At 41.7% G+C, this 21,267-nt stretch overlaps 1 protein-coding gene across 1 annotated transcript in view; it reads left to right on the top strand.

Moving 5' to 3' along the window:
* The window catches only part of LOC138070546 (cytochrome P450 2C23-like), a 29,449-nt gene extending 28,695 nt beyond the window's left edge, over positions 1 to 754 (top strand). The window contains exon 9 of the mRNA XM_068961799.1: positions 543 to 754. Within this exon, the coding sequence (XP_068817900.1) occupies positions 543 to 754 (212 nt within the window). The remainder of the gene's footprint in view (positions 1 to 542) is intronic.
* Positions 755 to 21,267: the final 20,513 nt, after the last annotated feature.

Below are 21,267 nucleotides of genomic sequence, written 5' to 3'. Positions count from 1 at the left end.
GCTGAGCACCAAAGAATTGATGCTTTTCAACTGTGGTGTTGGAGAAGACTCTTGAGAGTCCCTTGGACTGCAAGGAGATCCAACCAGTCCATTCTAAAGGAGATCAGTCCTGGGTGTTCATTGGAGGGACTGATGTTGAAGCTGAAACTCCAGTACTTTGGATACCTTATGTGGAGTGTTTACTCATTCGAAAAGACCCTGATGCTGGGAAAGATTGAAGGCAGGAGGAGAAGGGGACGACAGAGGATGAGATGGTTGGATGGCATCACTGACTCAATGGACATGGGTTTGGGTAGACTCTGGCAGTTGGTGAAGGACAGGGAGGCCTGGCGTGCTGCGATTCATGGGGTCTCAAAGAGTCAGACACGACTGAGCAGCTGCACCAAACTGAACTGAACCAGTTGATCATCATCTAGCGGTTTCTGAGCTGTCCCTTTTCTGAACAGTGTTTTCAGTGGCTGTCAGGAGTATGTAGTATTTTAATATGAGCTATTGTAATATGTAATTTGGAACAAGCTGATGGAACTGTCTCTTCCTTTCAGGGAAACGGGCCTGTGTTGGAGAGGGCCTGGCCCACATGGAGCTGTTCCTGTTCTTCACCACCATTCTGCAAAATTTTGTCCTGAAATCCCTGGGGGAGACAAAGGACATAGAGATCAAACCCATTGTTACCGGACTCATCAATATGCCACCACCCTTCAAGCTATGCCTTATCCCCAGAAAAAATAAGAGCTTTTCTCTTTTAACAATTTAAATAAAAGTAATAGCTTTTTCTTCTCACTACTTCTCCCACCCCAACAGTCTCTTTTCATTTTAAATTCTGCCTAGGACAGAAACATGGGCTTCCCTCATAGTTCAGTTGGTAAAGAATCTACCTGTACTGCAGGACAGAAACACTACTCACTAAAAGCTTGATAGACATTTGTTTAAATCGATAAATTCCTTGAAAAAGGAGCTGGCCTGGCGTGCTGCAATTCATGGGGTCACAAAGAGTCGGACATGACTGAGCGACTGAACTGAACTGAACTGAAGCAGATGAAATGGTAACCCCCATCGCAAATCTCTCCCTGCCCCACCTCATCTATTTGCAGCCATTGCTTTACATGGAGGCCCAAGAAGCCACCTTGGATAAAAGTCAAACCATGTGCATAGGTAGGATTCAGACATGCATAGCTGCATCTTCTTCAGAAAATGAGGGGCAGGACTGGGGTTTGGAGAGCAAGAGGGTAAATTGCAAGAAAAGACTGTTATTGCCAAGAGAATAGTGACGCCGAAGAGAATAGCTAGAACAACTGCCCAGTGGGGGCCCAGTGGAGTGCTGTGAGCAGCCGCGGCCACAGAAGAATGGTTCAAATGTCATGAGGCAGCCCAGGCTCCAGGACACTGGGAGGGAAAGAAGCTTTAAAAGTAGAGCTGAGTTTCTGTGCATATACTCAAAAGAATTGATTCTTTTGAATTCTCCAACAGATATTTGCACACCCATGTCCCTAGTAGCATTATTCACAATAGCCAAAAATGGTGGAAACTACCCAAATGTCCATTGGCAGAAGAGTAGATAAACAAAAAGTGATTCTATACATACAATAGAGTATTATTCATCCTTAAAAGAGAAGGACTTATAGTCTAACTGAATTCCAGCTGAGCTATTTCAACTCCTAAACAATGATGCTGTTAAAGTGCTGCACTTGAATATGAATGCCAGCAAATTTGGAAAACTCAGCAGTGGCCACAGGACTGGAAAAGGTCAGTTTTCACTCCAATCCCAAAGAAAGGCCAAAGAATGTTCAAACTACCACACAATTGCACTCATCTCACACGCTAGCAACGCACTCCAGTGTTCTTGCCTGGAGAATCCCAGGGATGGGGGAGCCTGGTGGGCTGCCATCTATGGGGTCGCACAGAGTCGGACACAACTGAAGCAATGCAGCAGCAGCAGCAGCACACGCTAGCAAAGTATTGCTCAAAATTCTCCAAGCTAGGCTTCAACAGTACATGAACCAAGAGCTTCCATGTTCAAGCTGGATTTAGAAAAGGCAGAGGAACCAGAGATCAAATTGCTAACATCCATTGGATCATAGAAAAAGCAAGAGAATTCCAGAAAAGCATCTACTTCTGCTTCATTGACTACACTAAAGCCGTTGACTATGTGGATCACAACAAACTGGAAAATTCTGAAAAGGATGGGAATACCAGACCACCTACCTGCCTCCTGAGAAATCTCTAGGCAGGTCAGGAAGCAACACCTAACTGTTAACATAAAACTGTTAACATAAAACAACGAACTGGTTCAAAATTGGGAAAAGAGTATGACAAGGCTGTATGTTGTTACCCTGCTTGTTTAACTTATGTGCAGAGTACATCATGTGAAATGCCGGGCTTGGATGATGCACAAGTTGGAATCAAGACTACTGGGAGAAACATATATAACCTCAGAAATGCAGATGACACCACCCTTATGGCAGAAAGTGAAGAGGAACTGAAGAGCCTCTTGATGAAAGTGAAAGAGGAGAATGAAAAAGCTGGCTTAAAGCTCAACATTCAAAAAATGAAGATTATGGCATCCAGTCCCACCACTTCATGGCAAACAGATGGGGAGACAATGGAAACAGGACAGACTTTATTTTCTTGGGCTCCAAAATCACTGGAGATGGTGACTGCAGCCATGAAATTAAAAGACACTTGCTCCTCAGAAGAAAAGCTGTGACCAACCTACAGAGCATATTGAAGAGCAAAGACATAACTTTACTGACAAAGTCCCGTCTAGTCAAAGCTATGGTTTTTCCAGTAGTCATTTATGGATATAAAGTTGTACCATAAAGAAAGCTGAGCACCGAAGAACCGATGTTTTTGAACTGTGGTGTTGGAGAAGACTCTTGAGAGTCCCTTGGACTGCAAGGAGATCCAACCAGTCAGTCCTAAAGAAAATCAGTCCTGAATATTCATTGGAAGGACTGATGCTGAAGCTGAAACTCCAATACTTTGGCCACCTGATGTAAAGAACTGACTCATTGGAAAAGACCCTGATGCTGGGAAAGATTGAGGGCAGGAGGAGAAGGGCATGATGGAGGATGAGATGATTGGATAGCATCAGTCACTCAATGGACATGAGTTTGAGTGAGCTCCAGGAGTTCATGTGGACAGGGAAGCCTGGCATGCTGCAGTCCATGGGGTTGTAAAGAGTCAGACATGACTAAGTGACTGAACTGAACTGAACTGAACTGAACTGAACTGAGGTCTGAGATATACTGGGGAAATCTGAGAGACAATGGCTGCAGCTAATTGGGAATGGCATATGCTTCTCAGAATTCCTAAGGTCAACGGATGTGTGGTTGTTTGCCACAGGTGAGATGTTAACCTAGGAGAAAGATCTTAAAGGGGTTCCACCCAAGAGAACAGCAGGTAGTTTTGGGTTGTGGGCATGATTGACCCATCATATGTTAACAAAGTTAGGTCATAAAGATCTCATATAAGTCAGCAATAAAAAGACTACCCAATTTAAAAAGGAGCAAAAGATTTGAATAAACACTTCTCCAAAGAAGTTATACAATGGCCAATAAACACATGAAAAGATTCTCGATATCATTAGTCACCAGAGAAATGCAAATCAAAACCAGATTGACATACCATTTCACACCTACTAGCAAGCTGAAATTAAAAAGATAAGTATTTTCAAGAACATGGAGAAGTTGGAATCTTCATGTATTTCTGATGTGAATGTAAAATGGTGCAGCCATGTTGGAAAATTATTTGGCAGTTCCTCAAAATATTAAGCATAATGCTACCATATGAACTAGTACTTTCAGCTAAGTATCTATCCAAGAGAAATGAAAATATATATAAATGCAAAAACTTGCACAAGAATGTTCATAGAATTATTCATAATAATTGAGAAGTGGAAACAACTCAAATGCCCATCAACTGATGAATGGATAAACAAAAGGTGTTATATCCATACAAAGGAATATTTTCGGGCCATAAAAAAGGAATGAAGTACACAACTATGGCATGGATGAACTTTGAAAGCAGCCAGACACAAAAGACTATGTACTGTATGATTCCCCTTATGTGAATTGTCCAGAATAGGCAAATCCACAGAGACAGAAAGCAGAAAGTGGTTGCTTCGGGCTGAAAAATGACTGCAAATGGGCATGGAGTTTCCTTGGAAGCTGATGAAAATATTCTGAAGTTAGATTGCAGTGATGGTTGCAAAAACTCTGTAATTTCTAAAAGCCACTGAACTGTATACTTAAATGGGTGAATTTTACAGTGTGTAAATTTATCTCAATAAAGCTGAGGAGGATGTTGCTGCTTTTTGTTTTTGACTGTGCTGCTCAGCTTGTGGGATCTTAGTTCCCCTCAGTTCAGTTCAGTTGCTCAGTCATGTCCAACTCTTTGCAACCCCCTGGACTGCAGTACGCCAGGCCTCCCTGTCCATCACCAACTCCCAGAGTTCACTCAGACTTGTGTCCATTGAGTCGGTGATGCCATCCAACCATCTCATCCTCTGTCGCCCTCTTTTCTTGCCTTCAATCTTTCCCAGCATCAGGGTCTTTTCAAATGAGTCAGCTCTTTGCATGCATCAGGTGGCCAAAGTATTGAAGTTTCAGCTTCAACGTCAGTCCTTCCAATGAACACCCAGGACTGATCTCCTTTAGGATGGACTGGTTGGATCTCCTTGCAGTCCCTACTTCCCCTACTAGGGATCAAACCCCAGGGCAGTATCAGTGAAAGTGTCAGGTCCCAACCACTGGACCACCAGGGAATTCCCATAAAGCTTCTTTTTTCAAAAAAAAAAAAAAAAAGAATATATACATGAGCACAAAAACATCAATAATTAGCATAAATTTTCCTGATAAAATAAAGACATGATGACTAGTTAGTACTTTATGGTGCTGGTGGTCCTCATGGTGCAGGTGGTAAAGAATCTCCCTGCAATATACAGACCCTGGTTTGATCCCTGGCTTGGGGAGATCCGAGGAGAAGGAAATGGCAACGCGCTCCAGTATTCTTGCCTGGAGAATTCCATGGAGGTTGGAAAGAGTTGGAAATGACTGGGTGACTAACACTTTCACTTTCACTTCTTTATGGTGCATAAATGTCTTCTATAACCTACCTCAGGACATGCAACAGTCAAAACTCAGGTTCAAGGCAATATTCTGGGTCGAGGCAAGCTAGGACATAAGTATAGAATCAGAACAGGCTAGTAAGGGGAAAGGGAACATCCTAGTATCAGGCACAACCAGAAGTGGAGGCCACGGGGCCACTTATGAGGAGTCAACAATCCAGTTAGAGTTCTCAAGGTAGCTTGATAAACTCAAGCTAGATTGAGACCGATGTTGTAGGAAGAAGAGACAGGAGAGATGGATTCAAGTTCATGCATAGGGTGCTGTTTTATTGGTATTCCTACAAATTTAAAATCACAGCAGGAAAGGTTTAGGACAAAATGCCTTTAGCCTTAGTGATAGCAAATTTTAAGTCTCAAAGGCTTTTATATAATTGGCACAAAAAGTTATCATATATTGGGTGGTCAGTTCTAACTAGCTCTGAACTTTCAGTGAAGCTGAACTTAACTTCATATTTATGGTTATTCAGGATGAAATAACCTCATGAATTTCCATTCTCAGGGACCTTATAAACCAAACCCAAGAAGTTTGCTCAAGACCCTCTTTCTTATTTATCTTCTCCACTAGTTTCAAACACATAATGAGTATGTTTCCTCAATGATGATGCAATCACTCAAATGAAAAAAATTTCTTTTTAATTTTTATTTATTATTTTTGACTTCTCTAGGTCTTCATTACTGTATACGGGCTTTGTCGAGTTGTGGTGATACTGTTTTGTTGCAGTGCCTGGACTTTTCATTGTGGTGACTTCTCCTGTTGCAGAGCACGGGATTTAGGCACGTGGGCTTCAGTTACAGCACTTGGGTTCTAGAACATGAGTTCGGTAGTTGTGGCGCACAGGCTTAGTTGCTCCAAGGCATGTGGGATCTTCTGGGACCAGGGATCAAACTCGTGTCCCCTGCATTGACAGGTGGACTCTTAATAACTGGACCATCAGTGAAGTCCAAAACAATTTTTTTTGGTCTTAGGTAACAATTATTTTATCTTTAGGGTCCGTTCTTGATTCAGGAGGGAACATAGGATGAAATTAAGGTAATAGGATTTGAAATCTGAACATATCTTACATTTTCCAGCTGTTTGACCTTGGGCAGGTCCAGACTTCATCTGATCTTTATCTAAAAAACAGAACTAACAACACCTACTTTCCAGGTTAGGAGGGTAAGGATTAATTGTAATGTATGTATTTTCCCTGGCAATTAGGAAGGGCTCATAAATGATGGTTTTTATTACCAAGTCATGGAAAATTCTCCTACAGTCAATGCAAATTCAAGTTTTTAGCGGTTCATTGCTTTCCCCCCAACTGTTTCCTGTTTTAATGTGTGATATTCCAGGCTCAGTTACTATTAAATCAATTAATAATGGTTATTGTATTTCTCTGGTATAATAGTGACATGGATTTCTCTTACACTTATTATAATATTGCATTTCTCTGAATCTTAGATGCCATGTGTTTTAAGATACTTTTCAGTTTCAGAGACTTTAAAATGTGAAATCAAGGGCACTTTAGAATCGATGAAATGTAGTTGTCCTCTACTACATTTGGACCCATAGACTGTTACTGGTCCAGTTAACAGGCTGCTCAAAGTCTAATGTATATTATTAGTCCCTTCATCCCACATGACCAGATCACTTAGAGTCAGGCTCCTATTGTCCAGTTAACATAATACCCTGATACCCTCATACCTAATATGATGTCATATCAGTAAACATACGTTACTTAGTTTTTTCAAACTCAAAGAGAACCTCTTTACTACCAGTAAGGATTACACAGGTACAGCCTATTGACAAATTAAGCAACACCGGTACACAGAATGGATTCAGAGTCCATGCCATGTATGCTTTCCATCGGCTGGAGGGCAATCTGAATCAACATGTCACTAACCAACGATTGCCCTGTTGGAAGCAGGGTTAGTAGGGGTAGGCAGGGTTAGTGGGGACAAGCAGGGTTAGTGGGGACAAGCAGGGTTAGTGGGGGCATGTGGAAGAGCCTGGGTTTCTGGAATTTCAGTTAGTCATTTTCTGTCCTGTTGTCAACAAAATGTAAATACAGAGAGGATAGTTCATTTTTTGTCATTGCTCTTCAATAGTTGTTTAATCCCTGTTACATACCAAGGGTATAGGCTAAGGACTGGGAATCCAGAAACAAGATATTCTCCTTGGTCTTAAGGGCCTTATGTTTTAATCGTAGAAGACAAACCCAAAATGACAGCATCATGCTATGTTTGTAGAGAAGTATGCAGAGCTTTCTAAGGAAACAGAAGAAAGGAACAACGGAAATCAGACCAGGGGTACGTGATAGGAAAGTCTTATAGAAAATGATGCCTGCACTCGGTTTTGAAACATAAACAGGAGTCAGTTCCTTTCCAAACGGAGGGAGAAGAGTTGTTTAAACACTCTTTTATGTTGGTGGATTTTAGCATAATTTTTAAAAATTGGTAGGGAAAAACGCAGTCTTTTGAAAGACTGCTGTTTATTTGGCAAAGCCAGCAGGAAAGAAAAGTGCTGGGGAAGAGAGGTGGGACAGACAGTGATAGCCAGGTCCTGGAGGGCCTTGTTTCCCGAACAGATGTTTGGAATTAACCGACGAGAATGGAAAACCAATAAGGGGTCTGAAGATAGAACTAAGGGGCGAGCCGGAGACGCAACGTGGCTGCCCTGAAGGAGGAGCACACGTGCTCCGGTGTGAAGTGGGTGGCTGGCGAGGGCGAACTCCAGGCTGCAAGGCTGGTCCAGGCAAGGATGCAGGAACGCAGAACCCCCGTGGCAGTGTGAGAAGCAGGAAGCGTGGCGAGGATCTGCAGGAAAGAGAACTGAGAGGGCTTGGAGAGTGAGTAAGCGCAGCAGGTGAGTGAGAAGGGAAGAATTTAGACCGGCTCCCATGTTTTCAACTTGGGCAACAGGTGGTGCCATTTCCCAAGAAGCACTGTTCTGAAAGAAAACAGGCGGCATTCAGATTCAAGGGGCTGCACCTGAGGGCCCCGAGGAAGGGGCAAAGGGGGAAGGCGTCCTAGTCAAGGCAATAGGAGAAATAACTGACCTGCGCACAACACTGTACAGATTACACAAAACTGTTATGAACAAGTGAGGTGTGACTGGAGTAGACAGTGTGTTGGGGGGCAGGGTTCTGAGGGAAGTTTATCTGGTTGGGAGGAACAGCCTGTTTATAGACAGTAGTGAAGATGCAACCCTGGAGGTCCCACTAGATCCAAAAATTCGAAGAAACCCCAGAAGGGTTGCATTTAGAGGCAAGAATATTCAAGAATATTTCTTCCTCAACCGGAAAATTCCAGTTGAAGATCGTGGGGGAAAGGGCATTCTGAATTCACTTCCAACTCTTGAAACCAACCAAAAGCAAAATAAAAGAAAGAAAAGTAAAAAAGAAATTTCCACCTTCAATTAACAAGGAAAAAATTATAAAACAACACTGTGAAGAGTAGGTGCCTAATAAGAGAATTTTGACCTAAAATATATGAGAATGCAGAGCCAATACATCCCTACATAGACTGAGAGAGAAATTGATTTATGTAAAATTAAGTGTCGCATTCCCGAGAAGTACATGCAGTGATTCTCTACAGGTAGATGGACAAAGTCTAAGGTCTGACCTAAGATGTCCTATTTTTATTGTAAGAGAACCTCTGACTTCTTTAAATTGATGTATAATTGATTTACAATTGTATGTTAGTTTCTTGTGTATAGCAAAGTGATTCAGTTTTATATGTATATTCTTTTTCAGATTATTTTTCTATTATAGATTATTACAACATGGTGAATATAGTTCCCTGTGCTATACCAGGACCTCTGAATTTTAGCTGAGCACACGGCTGGCTGGCTGGGATAAAGACTACATTTGTCAGCTTCCCTTGCAAATGGGCATGACCACGTGACTGCCTATGAGCTGTAAGTGGGAGCCATGTAAAACTATGGGAGGTGTGCTTTTGTTTTCATTTTTTAAGGAGCTTTTTTGAGATATAAAGCACATACCACATATAAATGGAATCATACAATATGTGGGGTTTTTTGGTGATTGGTTTCTCTCATTTAACATAATGTTTTCAAGGTTCATCTATGTCTCAGCATGGATTAGTACTCCACTTCTTTTTACTGCTGAATATGTATCTAGCACATCCCATTTACTCATTCCCACCAGCAGGGTGGCTGGAATGTGAATGTAAACATGGGGCTGGAAGATCTGTCCGGACAATAAGTTACGTGTGTGTTGAGACAGGTGGAGCAACAAGCTAGAAGGAGCCTGGACCATTTGATGAACACAGCACTGGTCTTATCACTGCTTCCATCACTGCTTCTCTCCCTTGGAATGATTGACTGTCTTATCATAGAAAGGATTTGAAACAGACTGGTTACACCTTAGTTACACTCAAGCAGACAGAGCTTTTATTAAACAGACAGAGGATTGTACACTCCCGAGATATGGGAGTGGGCCAGCCCCAAAGGAGTGGCAGTGATACAGCTTGTCTTCCCTTTTTATACTCCCCTGTATCCTTCTCTTGGTTCTGCCCTGTGCAAAATGGGGCTTGTACCTGCCACCAGTCAGAAAAGGGAATGCAAATGGGTGAACCATCAAGGCCAGTTGACAGTTGCACATTATATGACAACAGGCTGTATTGTGCATGTCTTTCCATAATTCAGTCTGTTATAATCAGATGTATGTATGTATAGAATATTTCTGAACCCTTAATGGGCTCTTACAGTAGTAAAGAACCCGCCTGCCAATGTAGGAGGTGTAAGAGACATGGGTTCGAAGCCTGGGCCTGGAAGATCCCCTGGAGAGGGAACAGCAACCCACTCCAGTACTCTTGCCTGAAGAATCCCATGGAGAGAGGAGCCTGGTGGGCTATAGTCCATAGGGTCGCAGAGTCGGACACAATGGAAGCAACTTAGCACACACACACAATGTGTGCCTACCTGCCTAAGGTTACTTGAGGACACAGCTGTGCATCAGGGCATATGTGCCAGAGTTGGAGAAACCCATGTGCCTAGGTAGGATGCATGTGCAGGAGTTGGAAAAGTCTTTGTGGTTATTTTTGTGGCATATCTGTGAGCTCTCTTGGGTGTGTCTGGGATGGGGTTTAGAGATTAGGTTGCATCCTTTTCAGCCAGGCCAGCCATCACTGCTCATGCCTTGTTCAGTTCAGTTCAGTCGTTCAGTCGTGTCTGACTCTTTGTGACCCCATGGACTGCAGCATGCCAGGCCTCCCTGTCCATTACCAACTCCTGGAGTTACTCAAACTCATGCCCATCGAGTCAGTGATGCCATCCAATTGTCTCATCCTCTGTCATCCCCTTCTCCTCCTGCTTTCAATCTTTCCTAGCATCAGAATCTTTTCAAATAAGTCAGCTCTTCACATCAAGTGGCCTAAGTATTGGAGTTTCAGCTTCAGCATCAGTCCTTCCAATGAATATTCAGGACTGATTTCCTTTAGCATGGACTGGTTGGATCTCCTTGCAGTCCATGGGACTCTCAAGAGTCTTCTCCAACACCACATTTCAGAAGCACTGATTCTTTGGCGCTCAGCTTTCTTTAGAGTCCAACTCTCACATCCATACATGACTACTGGAAAAACCATAGCCTTGACTAGACGGACCTTTGTTGGCAAAGTAATGTCTCTGCTTTTTAATATGCTGCCTAGGTTGGTCATAACTTTTCTTCCAAGGAGCTCATGCCTAACTTCCTACCTAACACTTCCAAACTCCATTTATGTAAGAAAGAGGTAAAGCTCCAACCATTTGGCATTTTCTACCTAATCCTAAAGGATATAAGGTGTTGGGGACAGGAAATGCACATGAAAATCAGAGAATTTAAAGAAAACCACGCAGGAAGGCAGAATAGTAGGAAACTGCCCAAAGGAAGTGTTCAGAAAGAAAAAAGAAAAAAAAAAAGGAAAAGCATTACAAAGATAGCCTCGAAACACCAGGAGTGCATGGCTCTTTATAAGCGGCACTGACAGCTTTGGTTTGGTGGCAGGTTTTGACAAGTAAACAAAACTTACTGCAAAGGCCAGATATGCTGTCTGAAAAGGTATCAACCTAATATCTTGAAAAATAAATTTCATTTAAGTTTCAGTTATATTTCTGTTAAGCTCTTTATCCTTCTCTACAAATGTGGTTGAAAAAACATAGCAGCATATTCACCATCCCTTAATGGTTTCTATGTTTTTCCCCCTTCTAGAGCCATTAAAGTTCACAGCTAGCATGGATATTGCATCTTATGAAGAAACATTTTTCTAAAGATGAGGTGATTCCTTCCGTTTTATTTCAACTTATTTTTCTTCCGTTAAATACATGTTGTGTAGTAATTTTTATTTTTAAAAGCATAAAGACTATGATCTCTTTTTTGTAAACTATTTGTCTGTCCCCCTATCTGCAAATTCATCCTTTACAAACATTTAGTGAGCACCTAGTAAGTGTTAAACATTATGTTAAGCACTGAGGGCAAGGTAGTGAAAAGAAGAGGAAAAAAAAAGAAGGCCAGACAGAGGAAAAAGCAAGACAAGACAGCAATCTTTGGCTTCATGCAACTTACATTTTAGTGGTGAATACAACCCCCCCCCCCCAAAAGGAACAAATCATTATATAGTTTGCCTTTAGATAGTGATAAGTATCGTGAAGAATAATCAAGTAAAGGAAGAGAGAATGATAAGGGGTAGCAGCCAGGGACTAGTTCAGGTAGGAAAGTCAGAGCCAGCCACTCTAAGGCTGTGGTATTTGAGTATGGACTTAAGTGATGTAAAGGGAAAACATTTAAGATAAGAGCATGCAAACATTTAAGATAAGCGTATTCCAGTCAGATAAAATAGCAAGTGTAAAGGCCCTGTGCTAGCTATAAAGTTGGTATGTTTAAGAAAGTAGAAGGGTTTGGGGACTGTTGCTTACTGGGCCTTAATGCCACTGTAAGAATTTATATTTTAAGCATGGAAATCACTGAAATGTTTTGACTCTGAAAGTAATATATGTTTTAAAACACTTTAGCTACTTTGTAGGGAATAAAACTAGTAGGGCCAAATGGAAATGGGGAATATTTGAGGAGGCTTTTGTCATTGTCCAAACAAGAAACTTATGATGGGGCAATCATTACCATCTAAGCAAGAAATATATGGTCCTCTGGACTAAGATGACAGTGATCAAGGTGAGAAATAGTTTCCAGACATATTTTCAAAGCAGTCTGTATAACTTGGTGATATGGGGAATGAGACAAAGAGAGGACTTGTGGATGAGTCCTAGGTTTTGGTGTCAGGAATTGGGTTAATCATGGTAATATTTGCCAATTTGGGGAAACTAAAAAGGAAAGAAGGAACAGATTTTAAGAGTCATCACAATAAGATCGATTGTCACCAATTGATTACAGTGGCTATTCCTAGCTGATGGAGTATGGGGGTCGTGTCTTATTTTTATCTTTATATTTTTCTGTTTTCATAACAAAAATATCTCATGTTTACATGATCATATAAAGTTCTGTTTTGAAAGAATGATTTTTCAGTTACCCTTAAGAACAGGCCAGATTAGAGGCAGTTTTCGTGATGTAACCAGGCCAAAGTGGTGGAGGCATTCCAGTGTCATGGAAGGCACCCAGCTTTAAAGTCAGACAGCTAATTTAATCCCCAGATTGTCTAACTATATGTTATGTGAGCTGGGAAAAATCACCTTAAATTTTAGAGATCTTCATATATATAAGTGGGATACAATGGTCTCAAGAAAGATTGAGGTGAAGGTTAAATGGGATTATATGGGTAAAAGCATGTAATGATTCAATCATTCACTGACTCCACAAGTATTCAGTGAGAACTTACAACATGTCAGGCCCCAGTCTAGTTGCTAGAGACACATCAGAAAACAACAGAGATCTGTTCTTGACCACAAGGAGCTTATATCCTTATAGGGAGAGAAGAGAATAAACAGACAGATATATGAAGTATCAGATAGTAACAAGTACTTTGAAGAAATATTAAACAGGGCAAGATGATAAGGAAGTCCTGGGGACGAGATTGTTTTCCCCTCATCCAGTTGGCCCGTCATCAGTTGGTGCCATTTGTAGACACATTTTGGCTTCCCTGGTGGCTAAGCAGTAAAGAATTAGCCTGCCAAGGCAGGAAATGAAGTTTCAACCCCTGGGTTGGAAAGATCCCCTGGAGAGGGAAATTGCAATCCACTCCAGTGTTCTTGCCTGCGAAATCCCATGGACAGAGGAGCCTGGCGGGCTACAGTTCTTGGAATCACAAAGAGTCAGACATGACTTAGTGACTAAACAATAACAACTTCTATCTGTAAGGCTCTGTTCTGGCTCCAGGAACTGGAAGCGGTTAAGTGGCCTTAGGCATGGGTACCTATTAGAAATCCTCATGGAGGTGTGAGGTAGGGAGTTGGAAATGCAGTTTTGGAGCTCAGAGAAATAAAAGAAAATATAAATTTGAGAGTAATCAGCTTACAGTGGGATTTGCGCATGAGATCATCTGAAATTAAGTGCCGATAAGGAAAAGAAATTCAAGGTCGGACCCTAGCCGATTTCCACAAGGTCAGTGTGATGAGGAGGAATCAATGAGGCTCACCCCTCTCAAAACTCCCCCCAAACACACACTCCTCTTCTGTTTTTAATCTGGTTAACATCTACTCATTCAGATTTCAGTTCATATGTCACTTTCTTCATTTTAAAATTTATCCTGCACATTGTACTGGGATTTAGTGATGAATGGTAAGTAAGATAAATTAGTTTTGACCTTTGCCGAGTTTATCTTCTACTGGGAGAGAAAGCCAGGAGACAATAAAGAAGTAAATGAGGTGATTACAGACTAAGTCACATATTCTGATTAAAATAAACAGGAGATAAGACCGAGCATAACCAGGAGAGACCTCTTTAAGTGACATATCAGGGTGAAGTCTCCATGTGTAGCTTGTTGTTGTTCAGTCGCTAAGTCGTGTCTGACTCTTTGCGACCCCGTGGACTGTAGCCCGCCAGGCTCCACTGTTCTTCTCCCAGGCAAGAACACTGGAGTGGGTTGTCATTTCCTTCTCCAGGGTATCTTCCTGACCCAGGGATCAAACTCACATCTCCTGCATTGGCAGGCAGATTCTTTACCGCTGAACCACCAGGGAAACCCACATGTTGTTCACCGTTGTGCTGATATCAGAAGTATAAGATGAGCTTAGAGAAGAACATTCTAGGCAAAGAATTAGAAGAATCTGTCCTGAGCACCAGCTTTCCTTACTCTCCATGCTTGGCCAGGTTCCTTTTTGCTTTATACTCTCCTAACCCATAAAACTCAAATAACTCTGAGTCATTGTTAACTTGAATTGAGCTGGACTCTTGATTCATTTATAAGTCTAGTCAACTGATAATTTATTAAGCAGGCTTAAATTACATTGAGAGTGCTCTGCAGAAGCTCAGAGTTACTGCTAGAGGATAGAAAGAAATTTTAAAACTAAAATAACCAAAGGTGTGGCTTGGAAAGTTTGATTCATTTGCCTAAACAAGGCTCTGCAGGGCTGATTTCCCAAGATTTGAGTCAAGATGCTGGGAGAATGTCAGGAGAGGTTTCTGCTGCAACCTTCCCCAACCCCCAAGACCTCCAGCTCTGTCTAAGACTTAAGGTATTAGGGGATGTATTCCTTTCCTATTGTGGGTAGAAATTTACCACAAACATAAACAGATGATGCCCTTTCTCTAGAAGAGGAATGTTCCTTCCCTGCCTGTATGAACTTTGGGTTGTTGTAAACAGGGAACACCCTCTGTATTTCACAGCTGAGACTGGCACTCCTTCCCTGAAATTTCACATAGAGTACCAGAGCATATGCCCTGAAGCCAGAGGGCACACAATGCCTCATAAAGCAGTTTCAGAAGTAGAAGGAACTTGAGTATCTGAGAGATAGGGTATTAAAAAAAATTTTTTTTCTAGCTTCACTGATGTGTAATTTTCATACAACATTGTGTACTTTTAAGGTATACAACACGATGAGTTAATACATGTATACATTGCAAAATGATTACTATGTTAGGGTTAGTTAACATCTCCGTTACTTCATATACTTGTGTATGGCTGATGGGAACACTTAAGATCTACTCTCTTAGCAACTTTCAAATATATAATACAATCCCATTAACTATAGTCACCATGCTGTACATTAGATCCCAGAACTTACTCATCTTGCAGCTTGAAGTTTGGATCCTTTGATCAACATCTCATTTTCCCTACCCATCTGCTCCAGACAACTACCATTTTACTCTGTTTCTATGAGTATGGCTTTTTTAGAATCCACATGAGTGAGATAATACAATATTTGTCTTCTTCTCTCTGGCTTATTTCACTTAGCATATGCTGCTGCTGCTGCTGCTAAGTCACTTCGGTCATGTCCAACTCTGTGTGACCCACCAGGCTCATAGATGTCAGCCCACCAGGCTCCCCCATCCCTGGGATTCTCCAGGCAAAAACAGTGGATTGGGTTACCATTTCCTTCTCCAATGCATGAAAGTGAAAAGTGAAAGTGAAGTCGCTCAGTCGTGTCCGACTCTTAGCGACCCCATGGACCGTAGTCTACCAGGCTCCTCCATCCATGGGATTTTCCAGGCAAGAGTACTGGAGTGGGGTGCCATTGCCTTCTCCTTAGTATATGCAGAGACAGAAAATTTTAGTCTTGACAAGTTCAACTCCCTCTTAGGCCATTTGACCGTGGGCAAAATAATGAACTTCTATAACCTCAGTGACCATCTGTATAGGATGGAGGGAAAATAGCTCCTTCCTCCTATTTGAGTTGTGTGAATCAGGCAAGATAATGTATGTGAGTCCTTTTGCACAGTCAGTTCAGTTCAGTCACTCAGTCATGTTTGACTCTTTGCGACCCCATGGACTCCAGCACACTGGGCTTCCCTGTCCATCACCAACTCCTGGAGCTTGCTCAAACTCATGTCCATTGAGTCAGTGATGCCATCCAACTATCTCATCCTCTGTCATCCCCTTCTCCTCCTGCCTTCAATCTTTCCCAGCATCAGGGTCTTTTCAAATAAGTCAGCTCTTCGCATCAGGTAGCCAAAGTATTGGAGTTTCAGCTTCCGCATCAGTCCTTCCAATGATTATTCAGGACCGATCTCCTTTAGGATGGACTGGTTGGATCTCCTTGCAGTCCAAGGGACTCTCAAGAGTCTTCTCCAACACCACAGTCCAAAAGCATTGATTCTTTGGCACTCAGCTTTCATTAGAGTCCAACGCTCACATCCATACATGACTACTACCTGCCACATAGTAAGGGATTAATAAATATTATTAGCAGTATTAATAGCAGCAGCAGCAGCAGCATTAATCATCTATCTACTCTGTTCTAGAGACCAGGCTAGGTGATGGGAATACAGTTCTTTCACTCAACATATATAATGAATGAGTGGACTGTATATACCTAAAGGTTTTGCTTGTATCATTTTTCATATAGAATAAAACAAAGATTCTTGACCATGTGGTGCTTACATTCTAGTGAAGAGACAGATAATCAAGAGTGATAAAGGCAGTTACTGTTCTCAAAGATACAGACTAGTAAGCAAGTACAGCACTAGGGGAAGAGTGATGGACATAACCACATGGGCCATTGAGCAGGGTCACCCAACCTAGTTTTGGAGGATCAGGGATGGCTTGCTGGAGGATATGTAGATGTTGGATCAGATCAGAGACCTGTATCCTCCTGTGATAGGTCTAATAACGGCCCCCAAATGGATCCATATCCTAATCCCAGGAACCTGTGAATGTGTTATGTTATGTGGCAAGGGAGAATTAAGTTTGTGGTTAGAATTAAGTTTGCTAATCAGCTGATCTTGAGATGGAGGGATTATCCAGGTGGGCCCAGTGTAATCCCAAGTGTTCTGAGGAAGGCAAGAGGGTCAGAGTCAGAGCGATGAGATGGGAGGACTCAGTGGGCCATTCCTGGCTTTGAAGATGGAAGAAAAAGCCATAAGCCAAGGAGTGCAAGCAGCCTCTAAAAACTACAAAAGCCTAGAAAGCACATTCTCTCCTGGAACCTCTAGAAAAGAACACAGCCCTGCTTGACCCTTGCTTATATTTCAACGAGACCCATTTGTTTAGCATGGATGAGATCACCTTAAGAAATGTAGACACATTTACCAGAGAAATGGAAATTCTTCTGCAGAGGAACAATTTAGGGTTATCTAGGGAGCACTGCGGAGAAGGCAATGGCACCCCACTCTAGTACTTTTGCCTGGAAAATCCCATGGACAGAGGAGCCTGGTGGGCTGCAGTCCATGGGGTCGCTAGAGTCGGGCATGACTGAGCGACTTCACTTTCACTTTTCACTTTCATGCATTGGAGAAGGAAATGGCAACTCACTCCAGTGTTATTTCCTGGAGAATCCCGGGACGGGGGAGCCTGGTGGGCTGCTATCTATGGGGTCACACAGAATTGGATATGACTGAAGCGACTTAGCAGCAGCAGCAGCAGGGAGCACTGAGTCAAGCCTTCAGTAGTGACAGATACTGTCCTGATGACAAATTCAATTGACTATCAAGTTAAGGGTGAGGGAAGGGGGGATTTTATTCAAATGTAACCCAGGAAGCAGATTCTTAGAAAGGATTGAGGATTGTAACCCAGGAAGCAGATTCTTAGAGAGCTCTAAGAACTGTTCCACCTGTTAGAAGTAGAAGGCACAGTCTTATACAATTTCAAGACAAAGGATCGTACGTCAAAATGACATACTGATATTTTACATAAAATTCACCAAGGACACACAGTCCAGATAGACACAAGCAAAGTAAGCATCAGCAAATCATCATGACCCCCTACAGAGCTGGGAAAGAACTGTTCTTTTAAGAAGTTGTGTTGCTAGCTGTCAGAAGAAAGAAAGAAAAAAAAAAACAACAGTCTGTACTGTAGAGCAGGCCCACCTTTGAGGAGCGCTGGTTAATGTATAACGCGGATGCACACTGCACCTGACGAGGGAGGGAGAGGCCCAAACAAACACAGAGAATTTGATGTTCAATTTTTCTTGTCCTGCCTTAAACTGTAAATTTTATTTCATCAGTCCTCAATCAGGGGCTTAATGCGTAACAGCGTCAGCGACATGCTTTCATCCTTCTCTCTCGATGCCTGCTCTCACTACCTGTGGTGTCAGGATCGCATCAGAATATCATGGGGTTTTAACAGTGGATGCAAAATCCTGTGTTTTTTTTTACTCTGTAGTACTGCTGACTTGGTCCTTATCTTGAGCCAACTCTCTAGACTCTCTGTGGGCCAGATTGGCCTGGCTTAGTTTATTCAACCAATACGTCCAAGGGTTAATAGCTAGCTTTATGAAAGGTTATAAAAGCATAGAATTTCCTGGAGAAAGTTTGCTGAGGGCAGAACAGCAGAATGCAAGAGGAAAAGTCAGCAGTGGGTCTGATCATTCATCACCAAGTGTGCACCTGTGCCAGGCTGGTTGCTTGAGGCTGATGCTCATCCCAGGGGGTGGGGGGTGAGGCCCTCTGTCCTAACACCTAGCCTGGTGGATAAGTGCACAACAGGCAGAGTTGTAAGATTGGAGTAAAAAGACTGATGGTAACAGTAACTGCAAGGGGAAGTGAAGAAGACCCAGGGTTTGGAGCTGAGTTAAGTTACCTGGGGAAACAACGTAAGCAAAAGCAGGAAGTCAGGTGATGAGGACATGATCAGAAGACAGCAGGCAGGGTGGTGGAGCTGCTCTGGGGTGAGGTCACAGTTGGGATGGGTTGAAAACCTGGCAGAAGCATTTGGATTTTATACTCTGGTGCATGGAGATTCATTGAGACTTTGCTTTTTTAAAAAACAAAAACCACAACTTTATCAAAGTATAGTTTACATACCATAAAATTCACCCATTTTAAGTGTGCAATTCAATGATTTCTAGTAAATTTACCAAATTATGCAACCATCATCCAGTTTTAGAATATCCTCATTCCTCCAACAAGGTCCCTCATGCCCACTTACAGTGAATCTCTGTTCCCACTCCCAGCCCTGGCAGTCACTATTTTACTTTTCCTCTGTAGGTTTACTTTTACAGAGCATTTCATGTAAATGGAATCATAACAATAAGTGGGTTTTCTGTGTTGGCTGCTTTCAGTTAGCATAATGTTTTTGAAGTCCATCCATGTTGTAGCGTGTATATTAATATTTTATTTTTATTGGTGAATGATGTATAATTGTATCGATGTACTTACCACATTCTATTTATCAACCAGTTGATGGACCTTTGAGTAGTTTCCACTATCATGGTCCTTATGAATAAGGCTGCTATGACTATTCTTGTGCATGAATCTTTGTTGTATTGAGTAGGTACCCAGGAGTGGAACTGTTGTATTGTATGGTAAATTTATAGTTAACTTTTGGGTAGCTGTACTTAATTACTTTCTTTCTTTTTTAAAAGCAGCTTTATTGAGACACAATTTGTTATCATAAAATTCATCTACTTCCTGTTTACAATTCTGTGCATTTTAGTGTATTTACAGAGCTGTACATTCCCCACAATCTAATTTGAGAACACTTCTATCACCAGGAGAAACCTTGTGCCTATTTATAGTCACTCTGCATTTTCACTCCTAGCCCTAGCCAACTTCTAGTTTACTTTCAGTCTCTATATGTCTTTTCTAAACATCTCATATGAATTGAATCATATAATATGTGATCTTTTGTGTCTTCTTTCACTAAACATAATATTTTTAAGGTTCATCCATCTTGTACAATGTATCAGTACTTCATTCCTTTTCATTGTCAAATGATATTCCGTTGTATGGATATGCCATATTTTGTTTGTTCATTCATTAGTTAATGGATATTTGGATTGTTTCTACTTTTCTATCATGAATAATACTCCTTTGGACATTCACATACTAGTTTTTGTGTAGATATATGTTTTTATTTCGAGTAGATAATCTAGGAGAAGAATTGCTGGGTTGTATCAGTTCAGTTCAGGTCAGTTGCTCAGTCGTGTCTGACTCTTTGCGACCCCACGAATCGCAGCACGCCAGGCCTCCCTGTCCATCACCAACTCCCGGAGTTCACTCACACTCACGTCCATTGAGTCGGTGATGCCATCCAGCCATCCCATCCTCTGTTGTCCCCTTCTCCTCCTGCCCCCAATCCCTCCCAGCATCAAAGTCTTTTCCAATGAGTCAACTCTTTGCATGAGGTGGCCAAAGTATTGGAGTTTCAGCTTTAGCATCAGTCCTTCCAAAGAACACCCAGGGCTGATCTCCTTCAGAATGGACTGGTTGGATCTCCTTGCAGTCCAAGGGACTCTCAAGAGTCTTCTCCAACACCACAGTTCAAAAGCATCAATTCTTCGGCGCTCAGCTTTCTTCACAGTCCAACTCTCACATCCATACATGACCACTGGAAAAACCATAGCCTTGACTAGACGGACCTTTGTTGGCAAAGTAATGTCTCTGCTTTTGAATATGCTATCTAGGTTGGTATAGTAAGTATATATTTAAACCTTTAAGAAACTGCAAACTGTTTTCCAAAGTGGCTGCACCGTTTATGTTCCCATTGGCAATGTATGAGGGTTCTAGTTTCTCCTTGTTCTCAACAACACTTGTTATTATGTCTTTTTGATTATAGCCACTAGATGTGGGTATAATGTGATATCTCATTGTGATTTTAAGTTGCATTTCCTTAATGACCAATAGTGTTGGACATCTTTAATGTGCTCATTAGTCATTCATATATCTACTTTAGTAAAATGTCTATTCAGATCTTTTGCCCACTTTTTAAATTAGGTTAGTTTTATTACTGGGTTGTAAGAATTCTTGATTTATTCTGGATATGTTGTCAGATACATGATTGGCAACTGTTTTCTCCCAAAATGGGGCTCACTTTTTCATTTTCTCATTGGTATTTGTTGAAAGATTTTTGAAGGAAAAAGGGACAAGACACAGCTGTGCTTCAGAAAGACAGGATGTAGAATGGATCAAAAGGATAAGCGTTCTATTTTACTACCCTTCCCTATATTGTAATATAGGGAAGAAGGACAGGCCAAGCTTCTCAAAATTCTCTGGGAATCAAAGGGTTATAAGCAGCTATTTATTGAAGCCTGTTTACAATCCAGTTAATCAGTAAACTAGAATCAGTGAAACTACCCAATCTGGGGAACGGCAAAAACCTTTCAAAAGGTTTTCATGGATTAG

Source organism: Capricornis sumatraensis, chromosome 23 (genome assembly GCF_032405125.1).
Source record: "Capricornis sumatraensis isolate serow.1 chromosome 23, serow.2, whole genome shotgun sequence".
NCBI lineage: Eukaryota > Metazoa > Chordata > Mammalia > Artiodactyla > Bovidae > Capricornis > Capricornis sumatraensis.
This window is presented reverse-complemented; position numbering and strand designations above follow the sequence as displayed.